General features: G+C 45.0%; 2 protein-coding genes across 3 annotated transcripts in view; both read right to left on the minus strand.

The window, feature by feature from the left end:
* Positions 1 to 8,225, minus strand: part of TMCO4 (transmembrane and coiled-coil domains 4) — a 38,040-nt gene extending 29,815 nt beyond the window's left edge. For both annotated transcript variants that reach the window (XM_051637515.1, XM_051637514.1), the window contains exons 1-3: positions 8,156 to 8,225; positions 4,570 to 4,754; positions 3,988 to 4,162 (exon numbers count right to left, since the gene is read on the minus strand). In XM_051637515.1, coding sequence (XP_051493475.1) covers positions 3,988 to 4,162; positions 4,570 to 4,748 — 354 coding nt within the window. In that variant the 5' untranslated portion in view covers positions 4,749 to 4,754; positions 8,156 to 8,225. The remainder of the gene's footprint in view (positions 1 to 3,987; positions 4,163 to 4,569; positions 4,755 to 8,155) is intronic.
* Positions 8,226 to 12,583: 4,358 nt separating this feature from the next.
* Positions 12,584 to 13,489, minus strand: RNF186 (ring finger protein 186). The gene has a single exon (XM_051637546.1). It carries the CDS (start codon positions 13,487 to 13,489, stop codon positions 12,584 to 12,586), a length of 906 nt encoding a protein of 301 aa, XP_051493506.1.
* Between the last annotated feature and the right edge of the window lie 1,265 nt (positions 13,490 to 14,754).

Consider the following 14,754-nt stretch of genomic DNA (forward strand, 5'->3'; position numbering starts at 1 on the left):
AAGTGCCTGGACTCTGAGTATCATTTTAACATGAGCAAATTCTGCTATTTCATAAAGAAGAAGAGAGCTTTTTGCATAGGAGTGAGGAAGCCAAAGGATTAGGGCAGCTGAAATCCCACCTATGGCTCTTTTTCCACAAGGTATAGCCCCAAAACCTTCACCCTTCCACTGCCTGATGTTCACACACACACACACAAACCTCTGATGCTGAATATCTGGGTGGCTGTTCCCATCCCCAGGGAAAGCTGCCTTTAACTTGCTTGTCCTGCAGGGCCAAGTGGGATAAGCATTTTCAGAAGGTATCTGGTGGGCAGCGCTCTGCACCAAGCAGCCACCACTGCTCCTCCATGCTGCATCCCAGTGGCCAGAGTGCTCACCCAAGAAAGGAAGGTCCTGGTTTGCTCTCTCCAGTGTGTGAATAACCCTTTTAATTTAAGTTAATCACTGAATCAGGTCTCCTCTGAACCCCTAATCACCATGCTACAGAAAAAAAAAGGGCTTCTTTCTAGGTCTGGACATGATTAGCATTCTGTGCATGCACACATGCTGCAGATTATTCCCCAGGGTGGTTGGTGGGATGTGGGAATTGGAGACATCAATCCACATAGAGAGAGGGAGGAATATAACTGGTTTCCCAGAGCCCCAGATACTGTAACAACCCAAGTATTAGATATTTGGGCATCATCACCTCCTCCCTGGCTGCAGTTTGGTGAGGAAGGCTTGGCATGGAGGTGTCAAAGCCCAGCAGAAGGTGCTGGGGTGGGAGTCCTAAGCAGAAAGTTGGCCAAGCAAAAAGCCTGAAGTCTAGAATATGTTGAAGCTTGTGACCTTGTTGCCATACAGGGACTAATTAAATCAACCTCCTTAACCAGGTTACTGGTTTGTACAGAGCTCCTTTGCAGGCAATACATTCTCCCTGTGTTGCAAAGGAAGCCGTGGGTCTTGACTCAGGTCCTGCACAACATGCCCAGTATTGTCTGTGGCACTTAATAGCAAATAACCTATTTAAAAAATCTGGCCTAAGCATTTCAAAAGGTGAGGGATGGATATAGGTAATCAGGTGATAAACTGGAATATTTTTTTATTGCATCTGTCCCAGTTAGCACTTTCAGCTACTTCTAATTGGTTTAGGTTTTGCATGTACTGCTGTGCAGTCATCTGGAATGCAATCAGCATTGATTAGATGAGTTTACAAGTAGTTTGTTTTCTTCCTCTGAGCAGCAGTTATTACATTTCAGTCTTACTTTGAAGTTGGTGTTTTGAATCCCCCTGTGAACTCTCTGCATTACTACCCATATGATTGAGAAACCTTTATTCAGTCCTTGCCAGCTTCTATGAATTGCTGCAAGTTCAAAACCCATTTCCTCAGCAACGGGGCACATTCAATCCACATCACAGTGGATGTGTGTAGAAAAACAGAGGAAAATGGAGATTCAAAGTATGTTCAGAGAAAAAAATACATTAATAATAAGACCTTTCAACATTTTCTCACCTCTCATCACTTCACCTCTTTTTGTTGCACTGCTTTCTCACACCACACTCACAGCCTGTGTTATGATTACTGTCCTTTAAGGGTTCAGTTAACCAACATTTGCCTGTGTTAGTCATTTGTGATGAATGCAAACAAAGATAAAAATCCCTAATCCTCAAATTTTCATCAACTCAATGGTGAGCTCAGCTCTAATCTCCTGATCTCATGTATTACCCCTTCAGCACTGGGGAGATGGAGGGCATGCAAAAATGCAGGCACTAGTGCTGACAGGACCCTGTCACTGAACATACTGAGCAATTTGAGTGTATATTTGTTAATTAAACACAAAATGTTGCATCACAGAATCACAGGATCATCATGGTTGGAAAGGACCTCAGAGATCACCAAGTCCAACCATCAGCACAAAAAAGCCTAAACCCCAAACAAACACAATCAATCACACACTCCACCAGAAAACACCAACTAAAACCAAACAAAACACACAAAAAAAACCCCAAACCAAAACCCCAAACACCAACAAAACAAACCCCCATAACTTCAGCCACTAGAGCATGCCCTGAAGTGCCACATCTACATGTTTCTTGAACACCTCCAAGGCTGGTGACTCCACCACCTCCCTGGGCAGGCTGTTCCAGTGCCTGACCACCCTTTCAGTGCAGAAATTCTTCCTAATATGCAATCTAAGCCTCCCCTGCTGCAGCTTCAGGCCATTTACTCTGGTCCTGTTGTTATTTACCTGGGAGAGGCCAACACCCACCTCCCTACAACCTCCTTTCAGGAAGTTGTAGAGGGCAATGAGGTCTCTCTTCATGCTCCTCTAAACTAAACATCCCCAGTTCCCTCAGCTGCTCCTCATATGACTTGTTCTCCAGACCCTTCACCAGCTTGGTAGGTCTTCTCTGGACCCACTCCAGCCCCTCAATGTCCTTCTTGTAGTGAGTGGCTCAGAACTGAAGACTGTGCTCAAGGTACAGCCTCACCAGTGCCCAGTACAGGGGGACAATCACTTCCTTACTCCTGCTGGCCATGTTGTTCCTGATCTAGGCCAGGATGCCGTTGGCCTTCTTGGCCACCTGGGCACACTGCTGGCTCAAGTTCACCCAGTTGTCAACTAGCACCCTCAGGTCCTTTTCTGCTGGGCAGCTTTCCAGCCACTCCTCCCCAAGCCTGTATTGTTACCTGGAGCTGGTGTGACCAAAACGCAGGACCTGCCACTTGGCTTTATTGAACCTCTCAGTAGCTGCTGAATACGAAGAAGCAACATATCAGGAACTCACAAAGCTTTGTCCCATGGCTTTTTTATTTCCAGTTAAGAAAGAAAAAGCTGATCTCAGGTTGATACACTGAAGTTTCCCACAGGCCAACATGCCTTCCCAAAGACACCTTGCAATCCTCTGCTGCCTTGCTCTACAAAAGCCTTTCACTCTATCTTTCCTTTGATAAAATCAGCCAGTACACGACTGCATAAGGTATTGATGTTGTGGCATTAGGCTGATAGCTAACCCTGATCTTTGCTTTCAACTTATCAAAGAGTTGTTATCTGTGGTTTCTGTATGCCACCTGAATCCAGGTGGCAAGTGCCTCAGTTCTCTGGCTCAGAGCACAAATCCAAGGCTGCTCCTGTAAAAGCACAAGAAGACTATGCAACACAAGCCTGCAAGCATGAGTTAAATGTCACCAAAATCTCACCCTTAAACTCAGCAGCAACACAAGAAGATTTGCCTAATTCTAGAGGATCCATCCTGAAGCAGAGAGAATGAGGGAAACAACCTGGGAAATATCAAACAATGTAACTGCAGAAAGAACCAAGTGTGGACACAGTGATTTGAGCCAACAAGATCAAAATCAGAACAATACAAAGTAGTCCCAGTCTCACTAATTCTTTCCCAGTGAAAGAAAATAAAGTCACAATAACTTCCTACCTTCTGGTCAAAGCTGACTCTGGAAAAAACACTCTGAGAATTGTGCTGTTTGGAGCTTTGGGTTTTGTATCACAGGGGCTTTGAAACAGATGAAATCAGGTCTATCATGTTCAGTGTTTCACCAAAATCTGTAGAATTATAGAATCGTTCTGGTTGGAAAAGACCTTTAAGATCACTAAGTCCAACCATTAACCTAACTCTACCAAGTCCAGTGCTAAACCATGTCCCTAGAATGCACATAGAAACAAAAAAGAACACACATACGAAACAAAATGACTGCAAGAATACAGTCAAAGTCAAAAGCTTGACAGTTGTTTGTTCTGTAGAGTGAAAGCAGCAGTCACAAGAAGTTAATACAACAGAGTAACTGTGCCTGATGTTCATTGCTTCCATGAGCTGCTAATGGGTGGAAAGACTGCCAGTCACCCACCCAGCTGCTCAGAATTACAGGCATATCAGAAATGTCAGTTTTACTTCCCTGACTGTACAAACAGACGTTCAGTTACAAACAGACATACAGGAAAAATCTCTTTTGCAAAAGCAAACAAGGGCGAAGGGAGTGGATGAACTTACTTGGGTAATGACAACTGGATTTTCTTTCAAGGTGGGATCCTTCAGCAAAATCTGGACAAAAGTTTCTGTGCCCTCACCTTCTAAGCCACTAGTAAATGCTGTCATGGCAGGTAAGACAGCTTCAGGCAGGTCCAGCCATTTCACAAAGCCCTCAATGAATTCGGTCCTGAAGGAGCTGTAAGGCAACAGCAGCAGTTAAGGCTCCATAACTGGGTCTTTTTGCAAGCTTTGAGTGGTCCCTGGTTTCAAATACTGATCTCTTGCTGTTCCCACAAAAATCAAAGCATAGTAAGAAGTCAGCAGAAGGTGAGTTGCTACACAAGCTGGCTAAACAAACAAGTAATATGAACGGAGCCAGCTCCTGCTTCAGTACCTGCTCTGAAGTCTGCAGTATTAAGGATGCAATTTGTGCCGAAGCGTAAAACTCTTAAAGGTGTAAGAGAGAAAGTCAATGCAATTAACACCTAATGCTCAAAGGATCTTCCACTCCCCTCACTTCAGAAGCTCCCACAGGGAGTCTCACACCAGCTCTGTCTGAGCTGCTCCCCAAAAGCCACCCTCTTTGTTCACCCCATGCTGTACCTTTGCTCATCCTCAGGGAAGAGCCACGCCAGGGATATCCCACAGAGCGCCGCATAAGCAAACCTTCCCGCTTCAGCCAGCCGTTGGCCTAGGGGTACACACAGCTCCTTCTCACCTGCCCCTTCAGCCCCCTTGGGCTCTTTAGAAGGCAAACTTTTCCACTTCTCCTCTGCAGCCATTTTTTCCTGCAAGTTCAAAGAGGAAAAAGCAGAAGAAAAAAAACAACAAACAAAAAACCACTGGAAATCAGGAAGCAAGGATGCAAATTTCTTTTTTGCTTTCACACTTGCTGTCAATATCAAATCAAGTCTGGCAAGGTCCAGCGTGTGTATCCCCCCCAACACAGTGCTGTGACCAAAGAAGGCAACAGGAGTGTTCCTGTTCACCAGTTCTCAAAAGTTTTACACAAAAGGGTCCAACAATACTTCACACAGCAGGAGAAGTCCCCTTTGGGATGCAAAGAGGCTGGACTCTGCTCGGCTGTACCAGTCACATGTTTACCACAGAAATAACATGTAGAAAAAAGCTCTGCGTCTGGTGCAGAGACCAGTACAACTGCCTGGATTATCATTTGCCTCTCATCCTCAACCCAAATTGCTCCTCTGCTCATGTTGCTGACAGAATTAAGAAGTCGAGTCCAGCTGCAGACTCTGCTGAGGAAGACTTTGAATGTGTCCCATGGACATCGCTATGCTGTGCTTGTCACATTCATTCCTCGTGCAACCTGCTGCTGCTTTTTCCCTAAACACACGATTCCTGCACCACGTGGACCTTCAGCTGGGCCAAGATATTATTTTTTCAGAGGGCAGACATGCACACTTCCAACTGAACAGCTTCTAACTGCTCCCTGGAGCTCCCCTGATGACACAGGCGACCAACCAAATGACTGAAATCAGGCAGATGTGACACCAGCTCCTTTTGCAATTCAACATGGGTAACAATCTGCTCCAAACCTTGCTTGTAAGCTTACAAGATACCTGAAGTTTCTACCGACTTCATCAAGATCCAGTTGGTTTCTTAAAGGCCAAATTATTTCATTACATACTTTATATTTCAATGTTTCCTTTCTTCTGAGCCCTGTAGAAAGTGGCTATATAGGAATTAGGAGCCCTTGACACTACAGCTGAGTCTCAGAGGATGCAGACACCATTTATGGGATAGTTTGCGAGTCCTGGAAGACAAAAACGCAGCCCAGGAGCAGCTCTTTTTAAAGAGATGTTACTACCTGCATGCCATCCATCATGGTCTTGCAGGGCAGGTATCTCTCTTGCCTTCCTGCTCAGACATTTATTTGAGGAGATCTGTATTTCTCAAGGCTTGTACTCTTTAACTGCTGATGTGTAAATGCAAAGAAAATTCATCACTGGAGGGCTGATGGTTATTTTAACTCGCACCTCTCTCCCTGAGAGAACTTAGCCCCCCACAAGACCCATCTCCAGATTCTGTCCATGGCTTAAGCACACAGGTTTAAGGCATCTCGGCCCATTTCCATGGAAACATCACATTCCAGCAACAAGGGAGCACAAAGTCCAAAGAAATAAATAAACTCTGTTATTTCCGTACCAACCAGAGAAGGGAAGGGCCAGACTGGGCTTCCTCAGGAAGAGCGGGTGCCTGGGATCAATCCCAGACCCAGTACCAACCACAACTCCCAGCAGAATTTACACCTGTGAATGGCAGTCTTTGTGCTTTCCAGGACTTCCTTACAGTATCCTAAGATTGTTGTATTACCTCAGAAGCTCCAAACCCTCATTTGGATACCCAAGATCCATTTCACATCACTCAACAGGCTCTGATCTTCCTAAACCATACAGAATGATGGACCAATCTGCCCAGAAATAATCTAATGCTTAAAGTTTCAATAACATTACAAACAATAAATTCACCTCTAGGCATAGATTTATTAACTTATTATGGGAGACAGCATTGAAAATAAAATCCCCTCACCTCCTGTGATAGATTTATTGATTTGCTAGCAAAGGTTCATAAGAAAAGTGAAGCAGCTAAAAGAATCCAGAAAAAGGACAGCTATTTAACCTTGTTTCCCAATAAAATTAAAGATGTGACCAATTATGGAGTGACACCATAGTGGCTTCTTGCATGCAACTTTATTGCTGTTCTGCAACAAATAATTCACAATGCTGAGCAGCAAGAATATCCTGAGAAAAAAATGTAAAGCTTTTTCTTTGCTCTGAAGATGCTGTGATCAGTACATTCCATGTGTATCCCTCAGCATAGGCATCTATTTCTTCATAAACACCTAGGAAAATATGGGCTTGAATTTTCACATGCAGTATAAAAAAATTCCATCATGCAATTCAGTAAAGAAAATTGAAGCCAAGAAATCTTGTTACTAAATCCAAGATTAGGAAATGTGAGAGCTATAAATATACCGCAAAAGTTATTTACAGCTCATGGCACTGGAACTCCTGTCTGTGTCTCAAACAATGCAATTCAGCAATCAAAAGTATTGCCATGATTGGAACTGTCACTTGAACAAGACATTTTTTAAATCACTTTCAGTGCTCACTTTTCACACAAAGCCCCTTGTTTTCTTGAGAGGTGGTGTATTTTATACAAAGGCCCTCAAACTCCTGTTTGAAAGTGGAAAGATAAACCTTTCATGGATCTAAAGCTGTACAATACACACGTGCTCCCTACTGCTGGAAGAATTAGAGATGGTGGCATCACATTCATCCTAAACAATGACAAAAGTGACCTGACACATTCATCTCTGAGACCCTCCAAAGTTAATGAGGCATCTCATCAACTTCAGAGAAGTAATTGTAGATAATTATTAAGATAGGGCTGGCCAAAAACTCCCTTACCAGGAAAAAACAGAGGATGGCATGGCCAAACTTCAGTTAAACATCAGACTGAGAAACATTTGGGCAGTTTTCTTGGGGATTTGCACAAGGCTCCAGAGCCACACACATCCTTAGATGCTGGGAGAGCCATGGCCTTTGCTTTTAATCCATAGATACTAAATATGAACATGGAATGCAATTAATTCAGTCATGGATAAAATAATATCTTCCCACAAAACCATGTGAATGCGATACAGACGGCTGCTGCAGAGATGCAGGCTAAATGTAAAACAGAGACCGGGGACGAGGGGACAGGGAAAAACTAAAAGCTTAAGTAATTGCAAAACTGAGCGTGTTTGAGTTGGTTAATCCAGAGGAACAGTAGCTGAGAAGCGATGTCAGGACACAGAAGGTGGGCAAAGCTGTGGAGAGGGATGTCGCCAGCAGAGAAATGGACAAAAAAGAACGTGAAGGAAACACCTCAGCTGGGAAAGCTGTGAGGAATGACATCACTTTTACCTCCAGCCTTTTGCGTTTGACATCTCTGCTGGCAGAACACAGGGATCTATTTACTTTTTTGTTACAGAAACTAGCCTTTTGACAACCACTGAGGTAACCAGCCCCCGGCAGCAGGCCGGACGCTGCCACAGCCCTCCCCTCAGGGACCGGCCTGACGAGAGGGGCCTGCCCGCCCCCTCAGCCCGCGAAGCTGCACCCCAGCCATTCCCAGCCATTCCCAGCCCCTCTTCCCACCTCTCCCAGCCCTTCCCAGCCCCGACCTGCTGCCGGCGCGGCCTCAAGAAGAGAAGCCGCCGCGCTCCCTTCCGCCGCCGCCGCCCGCCCCTTCCTGACGGGCCGTTCTTGGCCCTTCCCGCCGCCACTGCGCGCTCTGCGCGCGGCTGCCCAGGCCCTTCTCGCTTCTCCGCCCTGCTCTACGCCATCCGCGTAGGGAGGCGCGGAGATTGCGGCGCTGAGCTGACGTGATGGCGTGAGAGGGCAGCCCCGGGCTGACTCTTACCCGGCTCCCGGCCCCTTCACCGAGGGTGGTGGTAGGTCCATCCCCACCCTGAGATGGGTACAGCTGCTGCTTCATCGCTGCCCACCTATATCTGCAGTAGCGGGGCCTGTGCGCCGCGTTGGTAGCGCGTTCAGGATTAAGGCCTACCTGAGTCCTGGCCGTTTTGCCCCTTTTTAAGCCCCCTCTTCTCCTTGTGAGAACTCCTGTTTGGTGGAGCTGTGCTCAGGTTGCTGCCCCGTGGCTTCTTTGCCACCTCCACGCAGGACAGGTTGATGTGTCTGAGGGTTACCCTGAGGAAAACTAAAGCTTCAGTCGTGTCTTATACTTGATGCTATGTGACTGTGTGGGATTCAAAAGCCATATGAACAGACGCTGCAGTATGTGTTTATGTATATATATTCACTCATCAGGCAAATATGAGGGCCATATATGTGTTGCTCCTAATGGCAGTGGGGTTAGTGACACAGCTCAGGAGGCTTTGCTCTATTGTGGTTAATTGGCCTTGCATAAATCCTACTAAGGCTTTGGAGCTCAGCTAGCCAAGCATAAGGCTTTTACATTGTACTCTGGGGATTTTAAAAATGCATCTGCTCTGTGAGCACCCTCAGGCTGGAACCCCAAGTCCAATGCACAGTGATTTTTTGAGAAGTCGTTTTTTTTTTTCCAGGGAAAGGAGGGCAGTTTCTGGATTATTGCATTTTGTGAAAGCAGAACCAGTTTTTGGTGCTTGGTATCTGCGGTAACTGATTTATACTTTAAAATGTGCTGTGTGGGACTTCCTTATAAATAAATGTGTAAAACAATCTGGGTAACAATTCTGTTTAAATGATTATTTTGATTTGGCCAAATATCTTATCCTGGTTGCTTGCGGCTAATGTTAAACCCCTTAAATGTAGTCACACAGGTACTTATGTTATGTATAGGTATTTTAAGCATCATCTTATGGTCATTCAGTGTGACAGTGAAGTTCAGAAGGTGAGTTCTGTTGATCCCAGTTAGGATGCAGGAGTTATCTTCTCTACCTGTGACTTGGGTAACTGCTCAACATGATGGACAAGCTGCAAATGGTTCACAACAAAGAATCACCTGGACACAAATCTGTTCTCTGAGACCAAGATCTGCAAATTAGTTTCTTGTAGCTTTGACAGTTCTGTGTTTGGGAACCTGAAGTTCTCTTTGCTCAGAATCTGAGTGATGTAGAAGTGTGAAATGCATTATTTAGTCTATGTTTATTTTTGCCTGTTTATATCTGTGTGATAATGCAGAAGAGCTATTAAAAGTGGGCCAAAATGTAGTGGAGTGGAATGACACTTAGGAATGAGCTTTACCAGTTGTTGTAGGTTTGGGCCCTCATTATATAGTTTAATAGTAATCAAAGCCAGCACAATTATGGATAATTTAAAGTTCTGTAGATAAAGTGAGGTTTCTACATTTGACAGTAATTTTCAACACCTACACTCAATTTTTTTTTCAGGCACCTGTCTCACTCTTACATAAGTAACTGGGGACTGTGGCAGTGTTTTGTTGATGAGAAGCCTTGAGAAGGATTTGGGATAGGGAAAGTTGTGGCTTTGGGAAGGGCCCTGTGGGCAGAGGGGCAGAGTGGGTGCACAGAATGACAAAAGGATAAGCATTTTTTTAATTAAAACTGCCTGGACCCATTTGTCATGATGAAGATCTCTCTTTCAGGCTGCAGTGTGTGTTAGCTTATCACTGTCCACAAACCAGGAGCCACCACAAAAAGGTAGGCAGGGCAAGGTTATTAGGGGCTGAAACTTCCCTGCCAAATAAAGACTAGCATGAATTAAAATGAGTACAAGCAAATCCTCTACATTTTGGAATAGGAACACAAACTTGTTGGCTTTTTCTTCATAAACTTAGTTGCTGCTTGAAAGGTTTGCATTGTCATCCAGCCTTATCAGCTGAGAATCAACAGTTGGTATGAGGATATCAGTGTCCAGGGCCCAGTGACTCCCAGCAACATCCATGAACTGAATTAGCTCCTGGAGGCTGAAGAAACATTTCAATTGAAGTGCTGAATGCAGGCTTGGAAGGTACTGATACAAAGCAGGGGGGTTAGAAACCCGGGCTTCCACGTAAATTGGTGTAATAAAATGGAACACACCCTTTTGGAAGGGCAGGGTGATAGGTAACAAACTGACTTTTCCTGTTCACATCCATTCTCCAATTTCACTTGCTCACACCCATGTGCTGACAAGCCCACAGGGCTGGCCAGGCTCCACTGCATGTGATCCAGACGACAGGGGACACTGCCTTCAAAGTCTTTGTTGTGTTTCTTGACTGATGATCACAAACCAACACTGGGTGTGAGGCACACACCCTTCTGGAGTTGGTGGTGGTGGGTATCTTGCATGGTCTCTTCCCTCTTAGGCAGAATTCCCCAAGTGTTATTATTTTTTTTTTTTTTTAAATTTGGATTATTTTATGGCTCTAGTCCAGTTTACCTTTGTCATCTTATCTTTAGGACAGTCTGTTTCTCCCTTGCTGTGTGGTCACTTGAATGACACTAGTGTTCTCAGCACATCATTTTGCCTTAACCCTTCTATCTTAGCCATGCATTGATGCACTCTGTGTGCAGGCCAATATTCACATACTTGTTACAAACCTCTACAGTACCAGTCACCCACTAGTGCTGGTGATGGGAACTTGACAGGAAAATTGTCTGTGAGCTAAAAGCCTTGGCAAGAGTTTCTTAAAATTGCTTTCAGCACACATGAATATCCTGTCCAGTTTGGGTTTAAAACTACCTGCCTTTTCTCAGCTTGAAAGCTTCTTCCTGGTTGGTTATTAGTAAATGTTACCACTTCTGTACTCTGCAATAAGCCAGTTGCTGTCCAAATAGATGAGAAAAAACCCCCAAAGTATTTCTTTCCCTTGAAGGTTGGTGTTCTTAGGCAGAAAACAAACCTGTTTTTTGCAAGACTCCAGGAGGACAGCAGTTCCTTACCCTCTCCATCTAATCTGTTTTATCTGCTGGTGGGGCACTAAGTGTATTTATATACTGAGTTTCCATTCTTATCAAACACAAATATTTGCCACAGGCCTCATCCAAGGTCTCCTGAGACCCGTGGTACTCTTAAAAATGTAACTTAACTAGAGCAGTCCCCCAGGTTTTTTCCAGTTTAGTTTTAGTTGGGTTATAGGGTATTTTCTTAGCAACTAAGTGGTTTTTTTTTCAATATAGGAAAAGACCAACACATCACTGTGATCTCCTCAGTTGTGGAGACTCCCTAAAATTCTTTCTCAGGTGTAGTTCTTGTCAGTGAGGAAACTACGAAGTGTTTTGACATTGTCAGTGAGGAACTGAAACACAGAAGTCAATGAGCAATTAAGCTTTAATGGACACATTCCATATAAAAATAGCACATGTGGTATGGCATAGAACAGATTGCTGTTTAGCTCTCTGGGCCTCTTATTTAAAGAGAGCAAAAGAGAGGCAGTGCAGGTGGCCAGGTACAGGAGTCCAGGTGAGAGGAATTGGTTCCATGATAAATAACACGGGGAATGTGGAGAGTTGTGAGCTTTGAAGAGCCTGGCCCTCTGCAAGCCACAGACTCAATGAGCAGTGTTGATTTTGCCTCTTCCTCACCAATTTATTCGGTAAAATGGCATCAACTCGCATCCCCTTTTCCCAGGCCCTTTCCCATCCCTGCCAACAACCATTTGGGCAGTGAGAGGGATCAAAGTGATAACCTGGGTTGCAACTACTCTGTTCCCTTGAGGCTCAGCACCCAGTCCCTGACTGGGCAGTCTGATAACCCACATTGTCAGGAGAAAAGGTGTGCATGTGTTAAGGGAGTGGGGAAATGCAACCACAGCTAGGGGTTTGTACAGGACCTAACCTGTCAGATGTTTCAGGTAATGGTCTGATCAGGAGATGACAAAAGAACAAATTGATAAAAGCAACACAACAAAATTATTAGTCCGGGATTGCACAGAAAACGTACAATTTTAATCTCATAAATACCAACATATAAATATTTAACTGTGTCTCCAGTGATGAAATTTAGCAACACTCTGCATTGCCATTGAGCCAGCTTTGCCACCTCTTGAATTTATTATATGAATGATTGATTGCTTTCGAAGTCCCAAGAACTGCCTGGTGCCAAACCTGCAGCCCTGCAGGCAGGACCAAACCATCACCTCCAGGCAGCTTGTGGTCATTGTTTCAGGCAATAGCAACAATGTGAGTCTCCTTGTGGCAGGAGGTGAGTGAGTTCCTGTTACACCTGCAGTAGAAATTAGGAGTGCAGCAAAGCACCATAGACATGACCAACCCCAGAAGAAGCATGAGACAAATTACCCATTTTATCATCCCCGAGTAGATGAATGGGAGGATGAGGATAGTGAGGATCACCAGCAGCAGCAGGAGCAGCACAAGTCTCTGGACAGCCAGTCTGTTGTCTGCTGGAACATTTTCCTCTGTGTATTGCCTGCTCTGAGTCCAGCTAGTGCTGTCAAGCCCTATAGCAGAAATGTGTACCTCAGGATTTGAATCAAGGTTTTCCAAGTGCTCCATGATATCTTCTTTATTTTGAAGTGTGCGGATGAGTCCTCCTGACACACCAGTGGCCTTTCTGCAGAGGGGGCAGGTGATGAGCCAGGTGTCATCTTCTCTCCTGAGGATGAGCTTGAGGCAGACAGCACAGAAGGCATGCTGGCAGTCCAGGAGCTTTGGGATTCTGTAGATGTTGTACTTGTTGAAGCAAACTAGGCAGTCCATGTCAAGAGATGCTGTGGTTGGACACTGCTGGTTCCTTTCCAAACTGCATATTTGGGCAGAGGTTGCGTTCATTAGCATAACGAGAGGCTCTGACTTTGGACAGTCTGTTTCCAAAATGGCTGGTTTAGAGGCATCAGGACTGGCTGGCTCTGTGCCTGAAGGTCCCTCCATTTCTTTAACACCTTCTTCAGTGAATTCCAGCCTCTCCACATCCACACTGTTTTCAGCTGGGGGTCCTGCTCTGCTCAGTCCTGCAGCACCCTCCTCAGCTGGCACAGGACTGTCCTCCTCAGCCTGTGGTACTCCAGGAGCTGTTGATCCATTGTTTAGCTTCCCACTGGATTTCTCCATGGAGATAAATCTCAGTGCAGTTGGTCTTCCCTGAGCTGAATGATTTGCTGAGTTTCTGGCTCCTTTTATGTGTCGCTCTACTCAGGTTGTGTGCATGATGGATTAGTGACAGTTAGCTTCACACGTGCCTGCTCTTACAATACAATGTTTTTATGAGATGGGGACCTGAGTTAATCATTAACCTCGTGGCCAAGACATAAGACATTTTACAAGGACTGATAATATCACTGAGTAATTCCTGTCCGGAAGCAGACTCCATGGCAGGAGCAGACTGCAGCTCGGTGCACTGTGGTAGCCAGACGTTGCCATCATTACTAAATTAGTACTTTATTTGTTAAATGCAGTTTCACTGGTCTCTAAACACTGCTTTGATGGGCAGTGACCAGTTCAGAAGAATGGTCTACTATTAAAATTGGTGAACTGAGTGCAGTGCTTGGATCAGAGACAGTCTGTCACCTATTTTGAGTGCTCTGGATAGGAAATCTGCTCTTGCTTTAGCAATACTCGCTGTCCTAGAGCTGTTACCTGACAGCACAAATAATTAGTTGAGCTTTGAATGTCTAATTATTATCAACTCTCTTATCCTAGGAGCATGCCTGTTAGTTTCAGTCATCAGAGTGCAAACTAAAGCGTGACAGGGTCACACAGGGTCTCACAGAGTCCATGGGAGAGATCTGGGAATTAAAAACCAGGTTACTGTCTTGGCAGGACCATCTTCCTGCACTCAGGAGTGCCCTTCTGTGAGGTGGTTTTGTGACTCATCAGCTCTTCTGGAAAATAAATGCTTGAATGAAATCCTCCACTCTCTGATTTCTCCCTACCTTTTTATTTGAAAGGTAAGACACAATAAGAATCCCATGGAAGGAAGGAAGGTAGAATAGGAAGGTCACTAATCCCAGAAATCTAGACTAGGTCAGCATTACCAGAAGACCAGCCTGTAGCCTCAAGTGCACCTCAGTGCTCAAGCTGTGTTACCATGTCCCTGTCCCTCCCTCCAACAGACAGAAAAGAAACAACTGCAATTTAGGAGGGCAAGGGGTTCAGGAAGCCTCTAATCTTGTGAACTCACTGACAGGGTGATGAGGTGAGAAGAGCTTGTTCTTTGCTGAGAAATAGTAGTAGGTTTGTGGTAAGCAGACTTTGTCAGGGGCATTCCTGCTGTGTTTCTGCTGATGTGGCATGTGGTGGTGTTGGGTGGACTTTTGGGTGACCCCAAAAAGTCAGGAGTCAGTTAGGAGTCTGGAGATCTTTCCAGTGCAAAAGTT

Source organism: Apus apus, chromosome 20 (assembly GCF_020740795.1).
Source record: "Apus apus isolate bApuApu2 chromosome 20, bApuApu2.pri.cur, whole genome shotgun sequence".
In the NCBI taxonomy this organism is placed as follows: Eukaryota; Metazoa; Chordata; class Aves; order Apodiformes; family Apodidae; genus Apus; species Apus apus.